The sequence below is a fragment of the Mustela nivalis genome, assembly GCF_964662115.1.
Source record: "Mustela nivalis genome assembly, chromosome: 1".
Taxonomy (NCBI): Eukaryota; Metazoa; Chordata; class Mammalia; order Carnivora; family Mustelidae; genus Mustela; species Mustela nivalis.
Genome location: NC_139020.1, coordinates 209773272 through 209794469, shown reverse-complemented (window position 1 = coordinate 209794469; position 21198 = coordinate 209773272). Strand labels below are relative to the sequence as shown.

The following is a 21198-nucleotide window of genomic DNA, read 5'->3' as shown; positions in this document are numbered from 1 at the left end:
TCCTGGGTGAAGTCCATGGCCACATCCTCAAAGGTTACTGAGTTCTAAAACATGAACACATTTTATCTCATCAGCAACCAACCCCACAAACGTTCTTGGGAAGAGAGTCATGGTGACTTCACTAGGGATGAAAGACCTCTTTCGTAATAATTTCAAGATCCTAGAACTCAGTCCTCTTCTCTCTTACTCCTTAAGATCTCATTCAGTCTCAAGAATTTAAAGCATCTCTCTAACACCTCATGTTTCTCTCTACTTCTAGCCTGAGAGTTTTTACAGTCTTACTCTATCTCTAGGATCCAAAACAGACCTGAAGACATTGCAAGAAAAATACTTGCTAAATAAATCCCCCCCCCAACAGAATGACCATAAATTTTATATCCTTTTACCTTCTCTAACATCACTAAGTAGAAAAGATGCCTGAAAATTTTTTTAAGTAGTAGAGTAGTAGAGTAATTTCTTGGAAATTCCTGAACCACCATCAGGTCTCAAGATAAAAGATAGGTTGTAAGGCCCCTGTGAAAATTAATGAAAGGAAGCCTCACTGAAATGGAACCCGCTGGCCAGCAGGGATAGCTCTCACCCCCTACCACCAGTGGTCACTGCAGACCCACCAGGAAGAGACAGACTTTGCAAGGCATTCCTTACTTTAGCTACTACTTACTACCCCAGAGGAGCAAGAAAGGTTTTCTCCTCGTTAGTCAACAGCCCAGGGAATGAGAGACTGCCACAACTCAGCCAATGGAAAGCCACAATACACTGAATTCCCAATTTATTCAATAGATATTTTGTTTGTAACAGCCTTCCAACTCCCTTTTTCTGCTACAGAAGAGTCCTCTCCTTGGTTCTCCAGACTTGCCTGTAGTTTTGCTGTAGCTCGCTTGTCCCGAATTGTAATTTCCTGCTATTCCTGAATAAACCCATTTCTGCTGGTAAAATCATGGACAACTTTTATTTCTAAGGTTAACACCCTGTGGGATACTGGCAGGAAACACATTCACTTCAGGGAAGAAATGTATTTTAGGAGAAAATTCACCTGTAATGCAGAGTAGATGTTTTTCACCTCTGTGATCCTCTCATGGGCACCAGCAGGGTCTAGAACAAGCAAAGACAGGAAACAGGGTGCCATGAGACTCTGGGCACATCCATTATTGTTACCACCCACAAGCCTAAAATTTCCCAGTATCATCAATCGAGTCATCCATACGTACACACACACCCACAAAGCATATTAGCCAGACAACCTGCCCAGCTCCCCAGAGTCAGAAAATAGGGAGCCTTGATATCCATGAGGAACAGATTTAATCTCAATTTTCTTAGGCACAGAAACTGAAACTCAGAATGGTATAGAACAAATGGATGAGATAATGAGGTAATGAGGTACCACCTCTAAATGTTCTTCCCTCTCTCCCCATGATGCACAAATGCCTTCCTTCCAAAATCCCAAAGATGGCTGAATCATATGGGAACAAATTAGAGTTCCACAGCATCTCCTCTCATGTTAACCTCTCCTTCCCAGTCCTCCTCCATGGCTACTCAGCTTTCTTCTTTCCTGCCCTTTCTAAAGGGGAAAGGCCATTTAATTCTAGTGAAGTGCATCTACCCTAGGAACTTACCGACCACAGCAGACAGACGTGTGGCTGCCATTTTGTAAGACTCTTGAGTAAGTACGCCCAGGATGCTCCTCTTCTTGCTTCTCTGGTCCACTGCAGGCAGGGCTCTGAAATGAAGAGGAATTAACAAAAGAATGTGCAAGCTTTCCATTTCTCCTCTGCACTGAGGGCAATTCCATCATAGCCCATGTAGCATGTGTTCCTTTCAGATTCAAGCAGTCTTTGATCATGGGTCCTTGTTTTTCTTGCCATGGACAACCTCAAAGCAATCTGACAGGCATTCTTATCTTCCTCATCCCTAATGTAAACCTACCATATTAACAAACCACACTGTCCATCACTTATCAAAACTGCCATCTCCACTGAGGTACTTCCCTGGTTTCTCATCTGCAATGGCCCCAAGGCATAGACCTAACTCATTAAGTCATCAGCACCTGACTCCCACTCTGACTCTCCACCTTGATTCAAGATTCTAGGGCGTAAGCTAGCAAACACCCATACTTTCACATCTCAATCACATACCTTAAACTTCTCACCTGAGACTCTTATTGCTCTCTTGAAGACAAAAAGCCAAACCATCCTGCTCCAAACACAGTAACTACACTCCTACCCTGTTCGCTTTTTAATCTGTACTGCACCCGCTCTCTTCCCTCAAAGTGGCATCCAAGCTGTCCAAACTCCCATTATTTTGCTATTTATAACCCTTATTTCCTTGGCACTACATATAAAATGCCATGGCCCTTTATTTCAATCATGTATTTTCCAAAAACTCAAATTCCGTTCTCTCTCTGGCCTATTATAACACCTGTTCTGGATAATTTCAGCAATCTGTCCATCCCAGCTGGGTGATTCCTACCTAAGCAGTTATATGGGAAGCACTAAAATTTTGAGGCCACCTACTCTAAAACAGGTCTTCATCGCTTAAAAGCCCCACAAGTAATTTAATTCCTTAGTTATCTAAAGCTCTTTTCACAATTCCTCCAGGACTTTGAATCTTACATGGTCTCAACTTTCCCTCTTCAACAACAAATGATCTTGTATTTTACTCCACAAACAGTAACGAGGATGAGAAGGATCCTTTCCTTACCATCATGGTTTCTTTCTCCTTTCATTTTGGAAGCAAGGGAGTGTCTTCCTTTTTTTTTTTTTAAATTTTATTTTTGAGGAGTGCCTGGGTGGCTCAGTCATGAAGCATCTGCCATCTGCTCAGGTCATAACCCCCAGGGTCTTGGGATAGAGCCCGAAGTCAGGCTTCCTGCTCAGCAGGAACCCTGCTTCTCCCTCTCCCACTCCTCCTGCTTGTGTTCCCTCTCTCACTGTCACTCTGTCAAGTAAGTAAATAAATCTTTAAAAAATATTTAATTTTTGAGTAATCTCTACAATCAGTGGGCTCAAATCCAACCCCAAAATCAAGAGTCACAAGCTCTTCCCATGGAGCCAGCCAGGTGCCCCTCTTCCTTCCTATCTAAAGCCAGGATCTCTGACTTTGCTATGCCAGGGTTTCCCATCCTTGACACTACTGACATGTGGGACTGGGTATGTATTTATTATGGGGGACCCATATGCTTTGCAGCATCTCTGGATTCTACCCAGTAGATGTCAGTAGTATCCTCTCCAGCTGCAAAATTAAAACTATCTCCAGATATTGCCAAGTGACCCCTATGGGGCAAAACTGCCCCCATTAAGAAGTACTGGTCTAAGATGTGGGTGAGGATGTGGAGAAAGGGGAACCCTCCTACACTGCTGGTGGGAATGCAAACTGGTGCAACGACTCTGGAAAACAGCATGGAGGTTTCTCAAAAAGTTGAAAATAGAACTACCCTATGACCCAGCAATTGCACTACTGGGTATATATCCTAAAGATACAAATGTGGTGCTCCAAAGGGGCACATGCACCCAAATGTTTATAGCAGCAATGTCCACAATAGCCAAACTATGGAAAGAACCTAGATGTCCATCAACAGATGAATGGATCAAGAAGATGTGGTATATATACACAATGGAATACTATGCAGCCATCAAAAGAAATGAAATCTTGCCATTTGCAACAAGGTGGATGGAACTAGAGGGTTATCATGCTTAGTGAAGTAAGTCAATGGGAGAAAGACAACTATCATATGATCTCCCTGATATGAGGAAGTAGAGATGCAACATCGGGGGTTTGGAGGGTAGGAAAAGAATCAATGAAACAAGATGGGATCGGGAGGGAGACAAACCGTAAGTGACACTTAATCTCACAAAAACAAACTGAGGGTTGCTGGTGGGAGGGCAGAGAGGGAGAGGGGGATGGGGTTATGGATGTTGGGGAGGCTATGGTGAGTGCTGTGAGGTGTGTAAACCTGGCAATTCACAGACCTGTAGCCCTGGGGATAAAAATACATATGTTTATAAAAAAATTTCAAAAAATTAAAAAAATAAAGAAGTACTCGTCTAATCCCTTCACATCTTCTCTCCAAAGGCTTACTCTATGGTTATTCCTTGGTTTTCTTTTCCATCACCACTGTAAGCACAAAGAGTTAGGGGTCCCCAGAAAAAGTAATGATGAGGGAGCAGGAGGCTGGCTGAGACAAAGCAAAAGCTGGCGCCTTGCACCCCCTCTTCACCCTTTCCCCTCCATAAGTGTAGCATCCCTCAGGCAGCCCTGACTGCCATGAACAATAAGCAAATAGTTAACTTGCAGAGCTCACAATCCTGCTAGACAGGAGTCTCCCTTGGCTTACAAATGTCCTAAATCTCACTAACAAAGACGATTGGTAGCAGGATTGTGACACCCCACCAAAAAGTCTCCCAACTATCTTAATGTTAATGGCTGGTCTAAAGACAACATTGATCCAGCCGCAAGGGCAAGGCCTCCTCTGGCAGGCCCGGAACACCCTGGCACCTTGTAGGCCCTCTTTAGCATATGAAAACTCCACTGAAACCTCCCTTCCCTTCACCTTCCCCCAACCACAGGGTATATAACATGCCTACCCTCACAACCCGGGGCAACAGCAGCTCTTCCTGCCCACGGGTCCTGTCCCCGTGCTTTAATAAACCACCATTTTGCACCAACGACGTTTCAAGAATTCTTTCTTTAGTCGTGGGCTCCGAACCTCCTCACCCCACCGAACCTGACTTAGGTTCTGGGACTTCATCAGTAAGACATAGCTTTCTTGACATAAGAAAAGACATTTTAGGCCCCAGGCCACCTTGTGATCTATGTGTGACCAGGACTACTTGCCCAAAGCACATTTCTGAATTATCTTTGCAGGATTTAAACTCCATTGATCAAATACCAGATGAACAGGAACCCGAGAACTGACAGATACTGAACCTTGTAGGCCTGGGTCACTTCCATCAACTAAGACTTGGAGTCTGTCACCTTAAAATGACTTCTGCCCCAATTTCAGGCTGTATTTTCCAACGCATAAGCCCATTTGTGAATGTGTATGCACCCTTAGCTTAAACCTTCCCGTTTCGTTGTTGGAGATGGCACTGCTCTGGGAAACACCCCCGAAGTTTCTCCTTTTATTTTTTTGGAAGTAAAACCTTTTCTTTTCCTCTCCTTTGGCTTAATTGTGTCCTCTGACTTAACACCCACCACGAGGTGAACTCAGTTTTGGGAAACCCCCATCAACTTCTACTTCACTGTATACACACCTCTAATACTTAAGCATAATATAAACGTAATAAATCTCTCCCATCTTGAAACAAATTAATACCTCGTGTTCCACTTACCCTCTGGTTACTGCTATCTCCTCTTTACCACCAAACTTCTCAAGAGTCGTCTACCCTCCTACTGCTCCCAATTCCTCCCCTCCCTTAATATACTCCAACCTGGCTTGCACCCCACTATCCCCCTTCACCCCTCTGCCAAGATTGCCATGGGTTTGAGAGAATTAATGAGAGTTAATCCAGTAAATACACTTGTCTTTGACTAAGTTGGTCCCTCAGAGAAATTCTATTGTATACTCTCTAAGTTATTCTCTTCCCTGGGCTTTTGTGACCACACCTTACAGCTCTCGCTACCCTCCCGTTCACCTCAGCAAGACTATCCTCCAGGGTAAATCTTGGCCCCTACTTCTTGCCGCACTGTGTGTCTTCTCTATCTATACATCCCCCTGAACTTAATTTTCATCTCTATGCTGGTAACACCCAAATCTCCAGTGAGGGACCTCAAATTAATGCTTAAGGCCTATATCCTGCTGCTTTTTAATTACTGTCATCTAAAATTTTCATAGACCGATAGAAATGTAAAAAACTGAACTTATCTCTTCCTCCTCCCCTCCCCCAACAAAACCATTTGCACACTTGGTAAGGCATGGGAGTTACCCGGCTATTCAAAGTGGGCAGAAGGGATTACTGGTATCCCACCCTTCATCCCACCCTACAGCTGCAACTAATTGAAACAAGATTAACCATTTGACAAGGGCGTGTGGCCTCTTTGGGCTGCAATCAAAATCTAACAGAATCCTTCATTTCTCTCCCTTTGGCCCAACAGCCATTGAAAAAAAAAAAATGAAACCAAGAGTCTAGATTGCCATCCTCCATTCCTAACCCCTACTACTAACCCTTAATCTTATCTCCATTCCCTCAAACTTGTCCTTCTGCCCTCCAGGTTCAGTATGCACCTAGCTCTAAGCTAAACACCAATCCAACCGTGGGTCACCCCAGCTCACAATGGCTTCCTACCAGCCTTAGCATTAAACCCTTATCTTGCTTTCAAGGTTGGAAACCAGACCATCTAGCTCACCTTCTTCCTCTCTTGCTTTGTTTTCAGCCCAGTCCCGTCTTGCTCAGTTCCCAGAACACTCCAAGCTCTTAGCTGCCCCAGGCATTTTGCATGGGAAGAGCAAACCTGCTAAAATGCTCTTCCCATTCATGGCCCACCACATACCAGCTAACTGCCTAGCTGTGGTGTCTAAATCAGATGTGGAGCCCCTCAAATGTGAGGGATGACTGGGTAGAAGCCCATGGCATACTTGGTGAAAGGATTCAGAAGGGGAACAAAGGAGATGTAAGTTTATTGAATACACAAGGGACAGCAGGCAGGACCGCAGAGAGAGGCTGTCTGCAGTGAGGCAGTGAGGAGGGCTGTTTTTAAAGGGGGAAGGTGGGGTGCCTGGGTGGCTCAGTCAAGTTGAGTGCCCAATTCTTGATTTCAGCTCATGTCATGGTCTCAGTGTCCTGAGATGAGCTCCATATCTGGCTCTGCGCTCAGAGTCTGTTCCAGCTTTTCTCTCTCCCTTTCCCTCTGCCCTTCCCCCCACTCCCACACACTCTAAATTAAAAAAAAAATATTTGTGGGGCACCTGGGTGGCTCAGTCAGTTAAGCATGTGCGTTTGGCTCAGATCATGATCCTGGAGTCCCAGGATGGGAACCCACCTTGGGCTCCTTACTCAGTGAGGGGTGTGCTTCTCCCTCTGCACACCCCCCCCCATAACCTCTCTCCCTGCCCCCGCTTTCACTATATTTCTCTCTCAAAATCTTTTTTTTTTTTTTTAATCCTTAAAAGGGCAAGGTAAAGAAGTACAGCAACAAATGGCATCTTCCCTTTTCTGGGAACTGTGTCTGGTTATAAGTTGCCCATTGGTAAGTTAGGGCCTATGGATAATTTGAGGTGGGCTGCCTGATGGGCCTGCCTTCAGCCAGGGGGTCATGGTGACCCTTTCTGGGTTCCATCGCTCAAGCCTGTTTGCCTAAAAGCAGCCTCTACACTAGTTATTTCTTTTTTTTTTTTTTTAAAGATTTTATTTATTTATCAGAGAGAGAAAGGGGGAGAGAGCGAGCACAGGCAGACAGAATGGCAGGCAGAGGCAGAGGGAGAAGCAGGCTCCCTGCCGAGCAAGGAGCCTGATGTGGGACTCGATCCCAGCATGCTGTGATCATGACCTGAGCCGAAGGCAGCTGCTTAACCAACTGAGCCACCCAGGCGTCCCTACACTAGTTATTTCTAACACTGTGGCTTTAACATCTCTTCTTTCCAAAAAGCTTTATGAAGCTCAGATCAAGTCCTCCCCCGGCATCCTTTGATTTACAATATCTCACCAAAAGCTATCATTTATCACACTTAATGGCTGGACTGTACAATCCCGGGGAGCACACCCTTACTAATTTTGCTTGCTTAGTCCTGTGGGACTGAGCTAACAGTAACAAGCTTAGCGTAGGCAAGAAGTAACTATCTGTGGCCCACACAGGCAACAAAAATGCAAAAACACAGCCCCAAAACCTTGTAGTGTGAACACACTAAATGATAAGAATCACTGACATCTATGTAACAATAAAAGATAAAAACAATGAAGTTTATGGAGTTTAAAATAAGATGAATTCTATCTAAGTAAACAAGGCTTCAAATTCTATAAAAGACTACTTTTTTTGGGCCAAATCCTTAGTATTTAAAATCGAAGTTGATACCTAATTTGCCCATTATATTTTATCTGGTTGTGGGAAAATAAACATGTATCTCATTAACACTAGACAAAACTCATCTCGTGTAGTCAATTCAACTCCAATTTCATTAACTTCTTAATGAAGTTGTGTTACTTCTTCTACAATCTCTTGATTTTAAAGTGGTGAGTTTGTAATTTTAGTTGAGCTCATTTGAAAGGAACAAAGCTGGTAACAGAACTCACAAGGTAATACATTCCCCATCCTGATACCCTGTGAACAAAACCTACCCAACATAAAGAACTGAAAAATTACATCTCACAAAACACCCCAATCACAAAGTGTACCCTGATGCCCACAGTCAGGGGCAAACTCTCTGGGACACCTGGATGACTCAGTCCATTAAACTGAGGTCAGGATCCCTGGGTCCTGGGATCGAGTCAGGCACTGGGCTCCCTGCTCAATGAGAAGCCTGCTTCTCTCTCTGCCCCTCCCCCCTACTCATGCTTTCTCTCTCTCACTCTCTCAAGTAAACAAATAAAACCTTTTAAGAAGAAAAAAAAAAGAGCAAACATTCTGTAAATTAAAAATTCTCTTACAAAGCAAAGGGTAGAGGAGAACCCCCCGCCACAATTACTCACCAAGACACACAGAAATCCATATGTGAGCAAGGTAAGGGTTTGAGCCAGATGGCTGTTCACAAATTCCTGAGCCATACCATGCTTCTGGTCTGGAGAAGCACACAAGGTCACTGCCTTTTCCTAGTAATGCAATTGAAAGGACAAAAGGATTAAAAGACACACCCTGGTCTCCTCAATTAGACTTAAGTAGTGCACTTTGGATAGGGGTACTGATAACCAAAGAGTATGCCCTGATGACCTTAATTCCACTTACTTGGTATTTCCTAAATATCCAGAAAAATACGAGGACTCAGAAATCTCAGTAGAGTGATTCCCTGCCTACGAAAGTCTAAATTGCTTCATTTTGCAGGGTATTTTATCATTCGCTCATACATTCATTCATTCATTGAATAAATATTTATTGAGCGTCTACTGTGTACCATGCACGATTCTAAATATCAGGAATGTAGAAGAAACCACACACAATTATACAGAAAAATCAAGTAAGAAAGCTTCCACAATGACAACGGCTTAAAGAGAAGTAAATGGTAAAGGAATAGTGAGTGATTAGTGTAGGTGAAGACAGAACTCTTATTTCCCTAGTTAGCAATTGTGGGCTTTTATTTTTTTTTTAAATAAGTTATAATTGACACAACACAGGCTCCCTTTGAGGAGCTAATGTTGCAGCTGAGACCTTGACAAGACTGATCACACTTCCTGCTTGACGTAATTTAGGCCAAATTGACAGAGACATCTGGGTCCTCAATTTTCTGTGAACTTGTTTCATCCACATCAGGTCCAGATTCCCACAGCCCACAACACGTGAACCTTCCTACCTCAACTTTCCTGTTAGTGCAATATTTAATGCAGGCCGTTGAGTTTCAAGACACAGGCTTCTTTCCCTTTCCCCAGCTACCAGCCTCTCTGCCTATTAAACTTTTGCTCACCCACTCCTCCCCCATTGTGGCATAAACTTTGCATGTCTTCCCGTCGCAAGAGAAAGTCTTAAGAAAGTCTTTTCGGGGGCACCTGGGTGGCTCAGTCAGTTAAGTGTCTGCTTTTGGCTCAGGTAATGATCCCAGAGTCCTGGGATCGAGCCCACATCGGGCTCCCTGCTCAGCAGGAAGTCTGCTTCTCCCTCTGCCCCTGCCACATATACTCTCTCTCTCTGTCAAATAAAAAAATAAATAAAAAAATTTTAAAAAAGAAAAAAGTCTTTCCATATTAATTTTGAAGTACCCTTTGAAAATAAATTTATCAACCTGAATTACAAGTGCCGACTATGGGGACAACCTGGGAGAAGACATTTCCAAAGAGAAATGCCAGTACAAAGGTCTTCAGGCATGAACAAGCTTGGAGAGTTGGCAGAAGACAGACTCCCTCTCATGGGGGAGCCAAGTTCCTCTGCAGAGCTGACCACTCAGTCCTTTTCCAACCCTACCTTCAACGACTCCCCACTAGTGGAATGCAATCATGGGAGGAGAATTTACACTACAGAAACCCACCACTGTCACAAATGAGAACTTTTTACCAACTTCCCAGCAAAACATTGCCTCTTACCACTGGTCTCTTCATTTCTGTTATGGGTATAAAAATGGCACCTACCTCATAGGTTGAGACAAGTTCTTGGCTCATACCAGTAATATTTAATCGACTCTTATTTGGGTCATGGTGAGCAAAAAATGGCAAGTCCTTGTTCTTTCAGAGTTGGAGCTTACAGCACAAAGAGGGCTTTATTCGAACAATGGCGGGAATCCCGCATCTCTGTACGGTTGTAGGTGAGTGCCATCAATGACTAGCCACCATGCAGGAGAGCCCCAAATCAAGAACCCTTGCCTAGGACCAGAGTCAAGCAGGTGCTGCTAAGGCAAAAATCTGGAGATGCCATCACTAGTGTTTCCACAATAGAATGCAGAAAGCATTTTAAACACTACATATTTTATTTTAAATACTACATATTTTAGAACCTATAAAAAATATATATTGCCAACACATACTCACAAAACATTTGCTTAGGGAAAAAAATTGCTTAGGATTGTGGTAAGTTAAACGTTGCCAATTAAGAGATGCTTTCAAGTCAATAAGGGTATCGGCAAGAACCATGAAGACAATCAGGAACGACTGGGCTTCGGGAAACTGCCTCCTGGAAAGGGGAGTGGTACATGATGAATGGTAACCTTCTCTGATTGTGAGCATCTTCATCAGCCCTGGACTGTGAGCTCTAATCCTGGAACACAGGAGAGGCAGGAGAAGGAAAGGGCAAATGCATTACGCCCTGTCAGGTAATTAGCAAGCCGGCAGTTTCCCGCCTTCTGCTGCGGGAGCAGAATGAAGAGAGAACAATCTGGGAGCACCTGGTGGCTCAGTCGGTTAAATATCTGACTTTGAGTCCCGTCATGATGTCAGGGTCCTGGGATTGATCACCGCATGGGGCTCAAGGCTCAGCAGGCAGTCTGCGTCTCCTTCTCCCTCTGCCCCTCCCCCACTTGAGCAGGCTTGCACTCTCTCTCTCTCTCTCTCTCTTTCCAATAAATAAAATATCTAAAAAGGAAAGAGAGAGAATAATTTGGCTAATGAGGAGCTTTGGAAATGAGGCCTCTAGGGACAGGAAAAAAATGTACATAGACTCCCTGTCCCCTATCAACACAATCTTGCACCTACCAGACCAGGGAGGAAGACACCACATCACTTCTTAGAGAATTTTCTTGTCCAGAAACTCCACACAAGACCATCTCCTTGAACTTCTCAAAGGCCAACTTGTCTTCAACATCTACATCCTGGAAAGAAACTCAACTCCTGGGGCCTTCTGTGGGACCATCCTGGAGATACAGAAATCCCCTGTAAGTTCTGGAGAAAAGGGGCCATTTACTATTATTATTATTATTCCCATGTAGGGGTAGTCCTAGGTTAAGTAGGAAGGCTAAAGCAGTGGTTCTCAAAATGTTGTCCCCAGACTAGCAGCCAGGACTGGGTTCATATATCTACAACATGGACAGTCACAGGGAACCCCACTCTTGGTTTAATGCTTTGCTGTCACAGTCTTGAAGTTTTTGAACTAGGGGGTCCTACATTTTCATTTTGCCCCAGGACCTGAAAATGGTGCAGCTGGTTTCACCTGAAGTATGCTCACCTGGGGAGTTCTTTGAAATACACTTTCTCAGTCCTCACCTAGATATGCTGAAATCTGGGGAGGTGCCCAGCAACCAGTTTTTAAGAAACCCTTCAGGTGAGTCTGATGCATGGTCAGAGTGGAATAGTTGTCTAAAGGCACTCCAAAGAAGGTCCTGAGTCAGTCTCATAAAGGCACTCCCGATTTTTCACTAACTACTTGGCGTATTTCCAAGTCCTCGGACTCTGGATTCACAATTGCTGCTGTCTCTGCTGACACCTTTTCCTCACCTGAAGATGCCAGGCTGCTCCAGTGCACCACTTTCTCTCCCTGGTAGAATAGGAGGGGACCTTTCTGCTCTCTCCCCACATTTCTAGTTTTAAATCCAATCCTTTGAGGAAGGCACTGAAATTCAAGGAAAGGAGGCCAGTCTCCCCAGTCTACTTGCCACTTAAGAGTTGTAGTAGAATTTTCAAAATGGTCTTCTTCCCTCATAACTCAGGGGTGTTGCCCCATATTTGTTCTCTCTCCTCCTCCTGCTGCTCCTTTATCTTCCTGTCCCTTTCCCCTACACCCTCCAATACATGCCATTCAAAGGGAGGAATCATGTCAGGATCTTCTCAAGTTCCAGTGATAGTAATATACATAATATGAGCAAACAAGTATGAGACACTCATAATAATATGAGACACTCAGACATGTACTTTGCTTTTTCCTTCTTATGTGCATTCCTGGAATGTTGATACTATATTCTCATTTCTATTATGCACATAAAAAATGAAAGCTCTGTATGCCTGTGTGGCTCACTTGGTTAAGCATCTGCTTTTGGTTCAGGTTATGATCCCAGCGTCCTGGAATCGAGTCCTGCGTCATTCTCCCTGCTTAGCACGGAGCCTGCTTCTCCCCCTGCTTGTGCTTTCTCTCTGTCTCTCTGGCAAATAAATAAATAAAATCCTTTTTTAAAAATATTTATTTATTTATTTGACAGATCACATGTAGGCAGAGAGAGAAAGGGAGGAAGCAGGCTCCCTGCTGAGCAGAGAACCCAAAGTGGGGCTCAATCCCAGGACCCTGAGATCATGACCTGAGCCGAAGGTAGGGGCTTAACCCACTGAGCCACCCAAGCACCCCAATAAATAAAATCTTAAAAGAAAGAAAGAAAGAAACAGGGGTGCCTGAGTGGCTCAGTTAAGTGCCTTCGGCTCAGGTCATGATCCCAGAGTCCTGGGATCCAGCCCCACATCGGGCTCCCTGCTCATCGGGAAGCCTGCTTCTCCCTCTCTCACTGCTTATGTTCCCTCTCTCACTGTGTCTCTCTGTCAAATAAATAAAATAAAAAAAGAAAGAAACACACTAACAAAACCTCAAGCATGTCTATAGGTTTCCTAAATTGGCTTTGATTGGATTGAATCCAGATGGGCTCATTCTACACCGTGCTTTAGAAACTTCCACAGCAATGGTTTTCAAAGTGTGGTTCCCGGCCCTCCACCCAACTGTATCAGCATCACCTGGTAACTCATTAGAAATGTGAATACTAGGGCTCCACCCCACACGTAGTCAGCTGGAAATTCTTGGGTAGGGAAGAGAGATCTGTGTGGGTTTTTTTTCATTGAAATATAGTCAGCCTACAATATTACATTGGTTTAAAGTGTATGACGCAGCGATTTGACAATTATATATGTTAAAAAATGCTCACACCATGTAAGTGTAGTCACTGTCTCCCACTGTGCAAAGTTATTACAGTATTATTGACTATATTCCCTATGCTGTACTCCTCATCCTCATGATTTATTTCTCTTATAAATGGAAGCTCGTACTTCTTCATCTCCTTTGCCTTTTTTTTTTTTTTTTAAATTTAGAGAGAGAGTGCCTGGGAGTGTGGGGAGGAACAGAGGGAGAGAGAGAATCTCAAACCGACTCCCTGCTGAGTGCAGAGTCTGACTCAGGCTCAATCCCAGGATCCTGAGATCATAACCTGAGCCAAAACCAAGAGCCGGATGCTTAGCCGACTGTGCCACCCAGGCACTCCTCCCCTTTGCCTATTTCATCCATCTGCCCCTGGCGTTGTGTTCCCTAAGAACATCCGTGAAGTGTGAGAAATGAGGGGCAGCTGATTTCTCAAAGCACCATGAAGGACAGGAGCATAATGAACTAAATCAGATAAAGGTTTCTTCAACGTTTTGTATTAATTAACTTATTTTTCTAACCATAGAAAATATACATGACATAAAAGGTACCGTTTTAACCATTTTTCAGTGTCCAGTTCAGTAGTATTAAGTACATTCGCAACGTTGTACAGCCATCCCCGTCATCCATTTCCAGAAATTCTTTTAACTTGCAAAACTGAAACTGTCCCCCGTAAACACTGACTCTCTATCCCCCTCTGACAGCTCCATCACCCATCATCCCACTTTCTGTCTCTATAAATGTGACTCCTCTGGGGACCTCACAGAAGTGGAATCATACAATATTTATCTTTTTCTTTTAAAGATTTTTATTTATTTATTTGACAGAGAGCTACACAGAGAGAGATCACAAGTAGGCACAGACAGGCAGAGAGAGAGGGAGAAGCAGGCCCCCTGCTGAGCAGGGAACCCCATGTGGGACTCGATCCCAGAACCCTGGGATCATGACCCAAGCCAAAGGCAGCCGCCTAACCAACTGAGCCACCCAGGCGCCACCGGTATTTATCTTTCTGAGAGTGGCTTATTTCACTTAACATAATGTCCTCAAAGTTCATTCATGTTGTAGCAGGTGTCAGAATGTCATTCCTTTCCAACCCTGAATAATATTTAATATTCCATTGTATGGATATGCCAGATTTTGTTTATCCATTCATCAGTGGACCGTAGGGTTGCTCCCGCATTTTGGCCATTGTGAATAATGCTCCTATGAGCATGGATGAACAAATATATCTTCTTCAAGACCCTAATCTCAATGCTTTCAAGTATATACTCAGATTAGGAATTGCTAAATCATATGGCAATTCTACTATTGAATATTTTTTTATGAAACCCTTCAACATTTTAACACAGAAGAATTATAAAGACTCTTTTGCACATTTTTAAGTTTCCCAAATGTATAACCTCCATTCATGTTTCTGCAATAGTCGCTGTTGAAAAAGGTAACAGTCTGTGTGTCAGGAAATCAAAGGGAAAGGGAATATCCTAAACCAAGTTCAACATTTTCTTCTCCATAAAGACTACTACATTGCGTCTTGGCCTTTTGGCTAAGATCAAGTGTAAAAATTACTATAACCACTATACTGTTATTTATAAAAATAACAACAATAGCAATAATTATAGCCAATATTTCTGGAGTATTCTTATGTCCCTAGCACTGAGACCTTTTCTTGTTTAATGCATAGAGCATCTTACTCATTTGAAGGACATAAATGTCCTTTGAACTTTTGTCGGCTTCTCTCTTCATGAACTGCCCTGCCACCCTTGCTTCATAAACCATCCTGCGGACTGTGATCCTGTCCAGTGGCCTGGATGTTAGCACTGGCTGGTTAAACAGTTCTCTCCCCAACTTAGACCAGTCTGAGGGCAGAAGAAAAAATGCTCACTTACCCACTCTGGTCTCTCAAGACTCTGCACATTCCATCCTCCCTGTACTTCTATTATGAATATGGATCCTTCCTAAGAGAGTTTGGTTCTGATGAGAGCAGGAAACGATACAGGTTTGTCAGTAATGACAAACCAGCATACCAGCGCCTAGAATTACTCACTCTTGAAGATTTCTTGACTCAGCGGTGAGGTGGAGTGTCGCTTTTACGAGGTGGCAGCTGCTGGGAGTACATCATCCCATCTGTAATTATTACAGGGGCCAGATAATGAAGGGACTTGAACGCCATTGAGGACTTGGTGGTTTCATGGATTTCAGAATGTCACTGAAGAATCCTGCAAGATTGTGCTAGACCTCTGCTGGCCCTCGTGGGAAGATTGCTCTGTAAAGATGCACAAAATCAAATGCACTCAAGAGTACTTGGAAGGTGGGGAATAATTACAAAACCATTGCTATTTGGACATATCCTAGAGAATGGCTACTCAGAAAAAAATCGGTCAAAAGAAATATGCTATAGGGGCACCTGTTGGTACATGGAACCCTTGATCATGGGTTTGCGGATTTGAGCCCCACTGGAGTAGAGATTACTTCAAACTAAAATCTTTTTTAAAAACAGAATATAGGGGTGCCTGGGTGGCTCAGTGGGTTAAAGCCTCTGCTTTTGGCTCTGGTCATGATCCTGGGGTCCTGGGATCGAGCCCCACATTGGGCTTTCTGTTCAGCAGGGAGCTTGCTTCCCCCCCAACCCCGCCACCTTACCTCTCTGCCTACTTGTGATCTCTGTCTGCCAAGTAAATAAAATATTTAAAAAAAAAAAGAATATACTAGGGGCATCTGGGTGGCTCAGTGGATTAAGCCTCTGCCTTCAGCTCAGGTCATGATCTCAGGGTCCTGGGATTGAGCCCCACATTGGGCTCTCTGCTCAGCAGGGAGCCTGCTTCTCCCTCTCCCACTCTCCCTGCTGTGTTCCCTCTCTTGCTCTGTCTCTCTTGAGGCAGAAGAGAATGTCAGATTTTAATTTCCAGGATTACCGGAGATTGGCAATTATGAGCAGACCCAGTTCAGAGTTACCTACACAGTTAAGATTTTCTGAGAAAGTAAAGTTGTCTAACAAGGTTTAATTGTTTGAAGAAACCATTAGAGTTTAGCGCTAGATCTTAAACTGGCATGCAGGCATGATAGTTCCTTAAAAAAATAATAAAACAGCACTTATTCTCATTCTTAATTTTAGAATTAGAAAAATGGGTGATACATAGAAGTCATTCAAAATTTCCTTGGTGAGGGAAGAAAGGATAAAGGAACCTGATGAGAAGAATTGTTTAAATATTACAAGATTTTTAAAAATTTTTTATTATTTATCTGACAGAGAGAGAGAGAGATCACAAGTAGGCAGAGAGGCAGGCAGAGATTGGGGGGGAAGCTGGCTCCCTGCTGAGCAGAGAGCCCGATGTGGGGCTCCATGTGGGGCTCGATCCCAGGACCCTGGGATCATGACCCGAGCTGAAGGCAGAGGCTTTAACCCAATGAGCCACCCAGGTGCCTCTAAATATTAAAATATTTTAAAGCAATAGATAAAAGACTTCTCTCCAACAAGGGATGCCTGTGTGTCTGTTTCACTGTCACTAACTCGTGTCTCTAACTCAGCAGACACGTCTGCCATATGGAATCAGAAAACCAGACAGAAGTATCAGAACTCTTCCTCACCGGACTTTCCGAGGATCCAGAACTGCAGCCCCTTCTCTTCGGGCTGTTCCTCTCCATGTACCTGATCACTGTGTTTGGGAACCTGCTCATCATCCTGGCGGTCAGCTCTGACCCGCACCTCCACACGCCCGTGTACTTCTTCCTCTCCAACCTGTCCTCTGTTGACATCTGTTTAACCTCCACTATCGTCCCCAAGATGCTGCTGAACATCCACACGGAGAGCAAAGCCATCACCTACGCAGGCTGCCTCGCTCAGCTGTATTTTTTCATGGTTTTTCTATGTATGGACAATTTACTGCTAACTGTGATGGCTTATGACCGCTATGTGGCCATCTGCCGTCCTCTGTATTACACGGTCATCATGAACCCCCGCCTCTGTGGCCTGCTGATTCTTCTCTCCTTGCTCATGAGCATTGGGAATGCCCTGCTCCACAGTCTGATGGTCTTGCCACTGTCCTTCTGCACAGACTTGCGAATCCCCCACTTCTTCTGTGAGCTTGCTCAGATCCTCAAGCTTGCCTGTTCTGACACTCTTACCAATAACATTCTGGTGTATTTCATGACCAACCTGTTGGGGGTTGGTCCCATCTCAGGGATAATTTTCTCTTACACTCGAATTGTCTCCTCCATCCTGAGAATCCCATCAACTGGTGGGAAGTTCAAAGCTTTTTCCACCTGTGGGTCTCACCTGTCTGTTGTTTTCTTATTCTATGGGACTAGTGTTGGAGTCTACCTTAGTTCTGCAGCTTCGGTCTCCTCCAGGAGGAGAGCAGTGGCCTCAGTGATGTACACGGTAATTACGCCCATGATGAACCCCTTCATCTACAGCCTGAGGAACAGGGACATGAAGGGAGCCTTGAGGAAACTCATCTCTGCGACACCTTCCTTTTCATGATTCTGTCATCTGGCTTGGGTATAGGTTTCTGGAAGGACTAAAAGGGAATGAAATACTGCGTATGCTAGAAATTCTGACTTCCCCCTAATTAAATTCTAACAAACTGGTTAATCATGACTTTCAGTGTCGCTCTCGACCCGCAAGAACGACCCGCAGACGAGGTGAGTGGCAAGCTTCTTTATTCAATCTTCAGCCCCGGGACCCCGAACACCGATTACAGCCCCAAGTTATAGGATACAGTGGATAGAAAGTAACCAATCACCACATAACACAACTACTATAACATCCAATCAGAAGGGATACAGATGACTTCAATCCAGATCATGCGGGGAGCTCGTGCCTACTGACGTGAGCCCCCGAAACTTATTGTTCACTCTGTTTTTGTGCCGTTCCCATGGTCCCTGGTTAATCTTATCCTAGTCCCGATACTTCAGTACAGGTTGTGCATTGCCTGGAGCGCTCCCACATAAACATTCACCTGCCCTTCTCCTCAAGCCTCGCCTAGTACGTGACTCCCAGCTTCTGCTGCATGGCTCTCCACATTTCAGGTCAGATTTTGTATTAAGTCCTACAGTCCCATGTTTTAGTGCCTGTCATTTATTAACTAACTTAACTCTCTGAGTTCACATCAACATCTATAAAATGGGCCGAGTAATATTACATTTGATTATTAAATCAATGCTATCATGTTTGAAGCTACCTTTCTTTCTTTTTAAAAATTTTTTAAAAAGATTTTATTTATTTACTTGAGAGAGCAAGAGACTGAGCGAGAGAGCATGGGCGGGGAGAGAGTCAGAGGGAGAAGCAATGCAGGACTCATCCCAGGACTCCAGGATCATGACCTGAGCTGAAGGCAGTCGCTCAACCAACTGAGCCACCCAAGCGCCCCGAAGCTAAATTTCCTTACTAAGCAGGCTTTATGGAGGAAACTGTTTTCAAACAGAACTTACTTTCTGGGGTGTGTTCTGTGTGCCCTCTGAGAGTGGCGTGGGAAGGAAATTTGTACAGATGGAAGGCTGGCTTTTGTCTCTATGGAAAACTATTTGGTGTTTGTCCACAGTTCCCGGCACAGAACTCCTGGAACTCTCCTGATTGATAAGAGTGTCCTGGGCATGCTAATGAGACAAGTCACTGTTCTGGGACACCTAGATAGCCCGGTTGCCAGAAAGACCAAGAAGTGGTTAGAAGATTGGGACTTTCAGCTCCAACCTCCATCCTCCAGGTGTTGGAGGTTGAACTAATCTACCAATGACCAAAAATTCAATCAATCCAACCTATGTAATGAAAACTACAAAAAAAAAAAAAAACCCACCAAAAAACTAAAAGGACAGAGTTCAGAGAGCTTCCAGGTTGGTGAACAAGAACACACCCATGTTCTAGGAGGGTAGACCACCCCAGGCTGCCCAGGGACGGCAGCTCGGGACCCTTCTGGACATGGCCCTACATATCTCTTTATCTGGCTATTCATTCTCATTCTTTGTAAAGCAAAAAAAAAAAAAAAAAAGAGGCATGATACGCTCTAGTTCCATCCATGTTGTTGCAAATGGCAAGATTTGATTTCTTTTGATGGCTGCATAGTATTCCATTGTGTATATATACCACATCTTCTTGATCCATTCGTATGCTTAGCGAAATAAGTCAAGCAGAGAAAGACAACTATCATATGATCTCCCTGATATGAGGAAGTGGTGATGCAACATGGAGGTTTAAGTGGGTAGAAGAAGAATAAATGAAACAAGATGGATTGGGAGGGAGACAAACCATAAGTGACTCTTAATCTCACAAAACAAACTGAGGGTTGCTGGGGGGAGGGGCTTGGGAGAAGGGGGTGGGATTATGGACATTGGGGAGGGTATGTGATTTGGTGAGTGCTGTGAAGTGTGTAAACCTGGTGATTCACAGACCTGTACCCCTGGGGATAAAAATATATGTTTATAAAAAATAAAAATTAAAATTAAAAAAAAAAAGAGGCAGTAATCTAGTAAGTAATTTGTTTTCCTGAATTTTGTGAGCTGCTCTAGGAAATTCATCAAACCTGAGGAGAGGGCCAAGGGAACCCCTCTGATTTACAGCCAGTCAGTCAGTAGCATAGGAGACAATCTGGACTTGAAACTGGTTTCTCAAATGGGGCAGCGGTAGTCTTGTGGGACTGAACCCTTAATTCGTGGGATGTGACACTCTATCCAGGTAGATAGAATCAGAACTAAGTTGAATGACAAAACACCCAGCTGGTAGCCAGAAAAAACATGTGTCATTCAGTGTGAGGGAACAAACACACGCACATTTGGAGGCTAGAGGTATCAGGAGTTCTAAGGGTTGTGTGAGTTCTAAGGAGATGCAGAGGGGAAGTAAAATTTTCTTTAGACCCATGAAGCCTAAAATATTTACTATATGGTCCATTACAGAAAAAGATTGGCTTCTTGCTCTTTTCTGTCTCTCAGCGAAAACTCAGAGGCCCTTGCTTCTGAATTTTTATAATTAAATTCGACAAACTCCATATAAAAATCCTAGAAGTCTGAACTGCTATTTCAAATGCAAGTTAACAAACATATGAATAATGATCAGTAACTCCAAGGGAAAATCAAGGTGCACCTCAAAATCCTCAGATCCTGTCTGCTTCCTGCATCTCCGAAGGAGGAGAGGTTTTCAGATATGGCCGCCCAGCATGTAGAGCTCTGGTTCTCAAAGGAGAGACAAGCAGTGATTTTTTTGTGTTCATGCCCCCTGTACCCGCACCTGGGCACTAACCACGTTTGGAGCCCAGTGTACCTGTAATGGGAGTGTCCTGCACATTGGGGGATGTTTACCGGCGTCCTTGCTTCTGCCACCAGGTGCCAGGAGCTCACCGCCCAAACTCAGCTATGACATCCAATCACTTCTCATTGAGAACCCCTGCTCAAAATAATAATAATAATTATTATTATTACTGAAAACAGGTAAGGCATCTCAGAGAAAACTGGTCATTTATGTCTGTTGTTCGAATACCAACATGTAAAGGAGAATGACAATATTCAACGTCATCTGTGCTGCTGGAAAACCAAGACGGTTAATCCCCCCACCTCCCACCCTTTCGTGGTCCAGAAACTACTTACCACAGAGAGCTCCCTTCCCCCTATGACTTGGATAAGACTCACTGGTGACCCCCTTGTTTACCCATGACAAAGCCAGACACACACCCTCCAAATTCCCAATTTTCCCCCCAAGGTTCTAACTTTCTATGCATGGTCTCAACTGTGTCTTTACAGCTTTTTGTTTCTCCTTTCACCCGTGTGTGTCTCTCTCTAGGGATGTTTTAAAAAGCAGGAGACTCTACAAATTTCATAGTC

At 44.0% G+C, this 21198-nt stretch overlaps 2 protein-coding genes across 2 annotated transcripts in view; one reads left to right on the top strand and one right to left on the bottom strand.

Annotated features, from left to right (window-relative positions):
* LOC309865763 (olfactory receptor 7G2-like) overlaps positions 1–21198 on the bottom strand; it is a gene marked incomplete at both ends in the record, with an annotated part of 192481 nt that overhangs the window by 55576 nt on the left and 115707 nt on the right. The gene's annotated exons all lie outside the window — the stretch shown is intronic.
* LOC309865730 (olfactory receptor 7G3-like) lies at positions 16934–17872 on the top strand (the record flags this gene model as incomplete). Its single annotated transcript, XM_082732456.1, has 1 exon — positions 16934–17872. One exon carries the CDS (start codon positions 16934–16936, stop codon positions 17870–17872), a length of 939 nt encoding a protein of 312 aa, XP_082588582.1.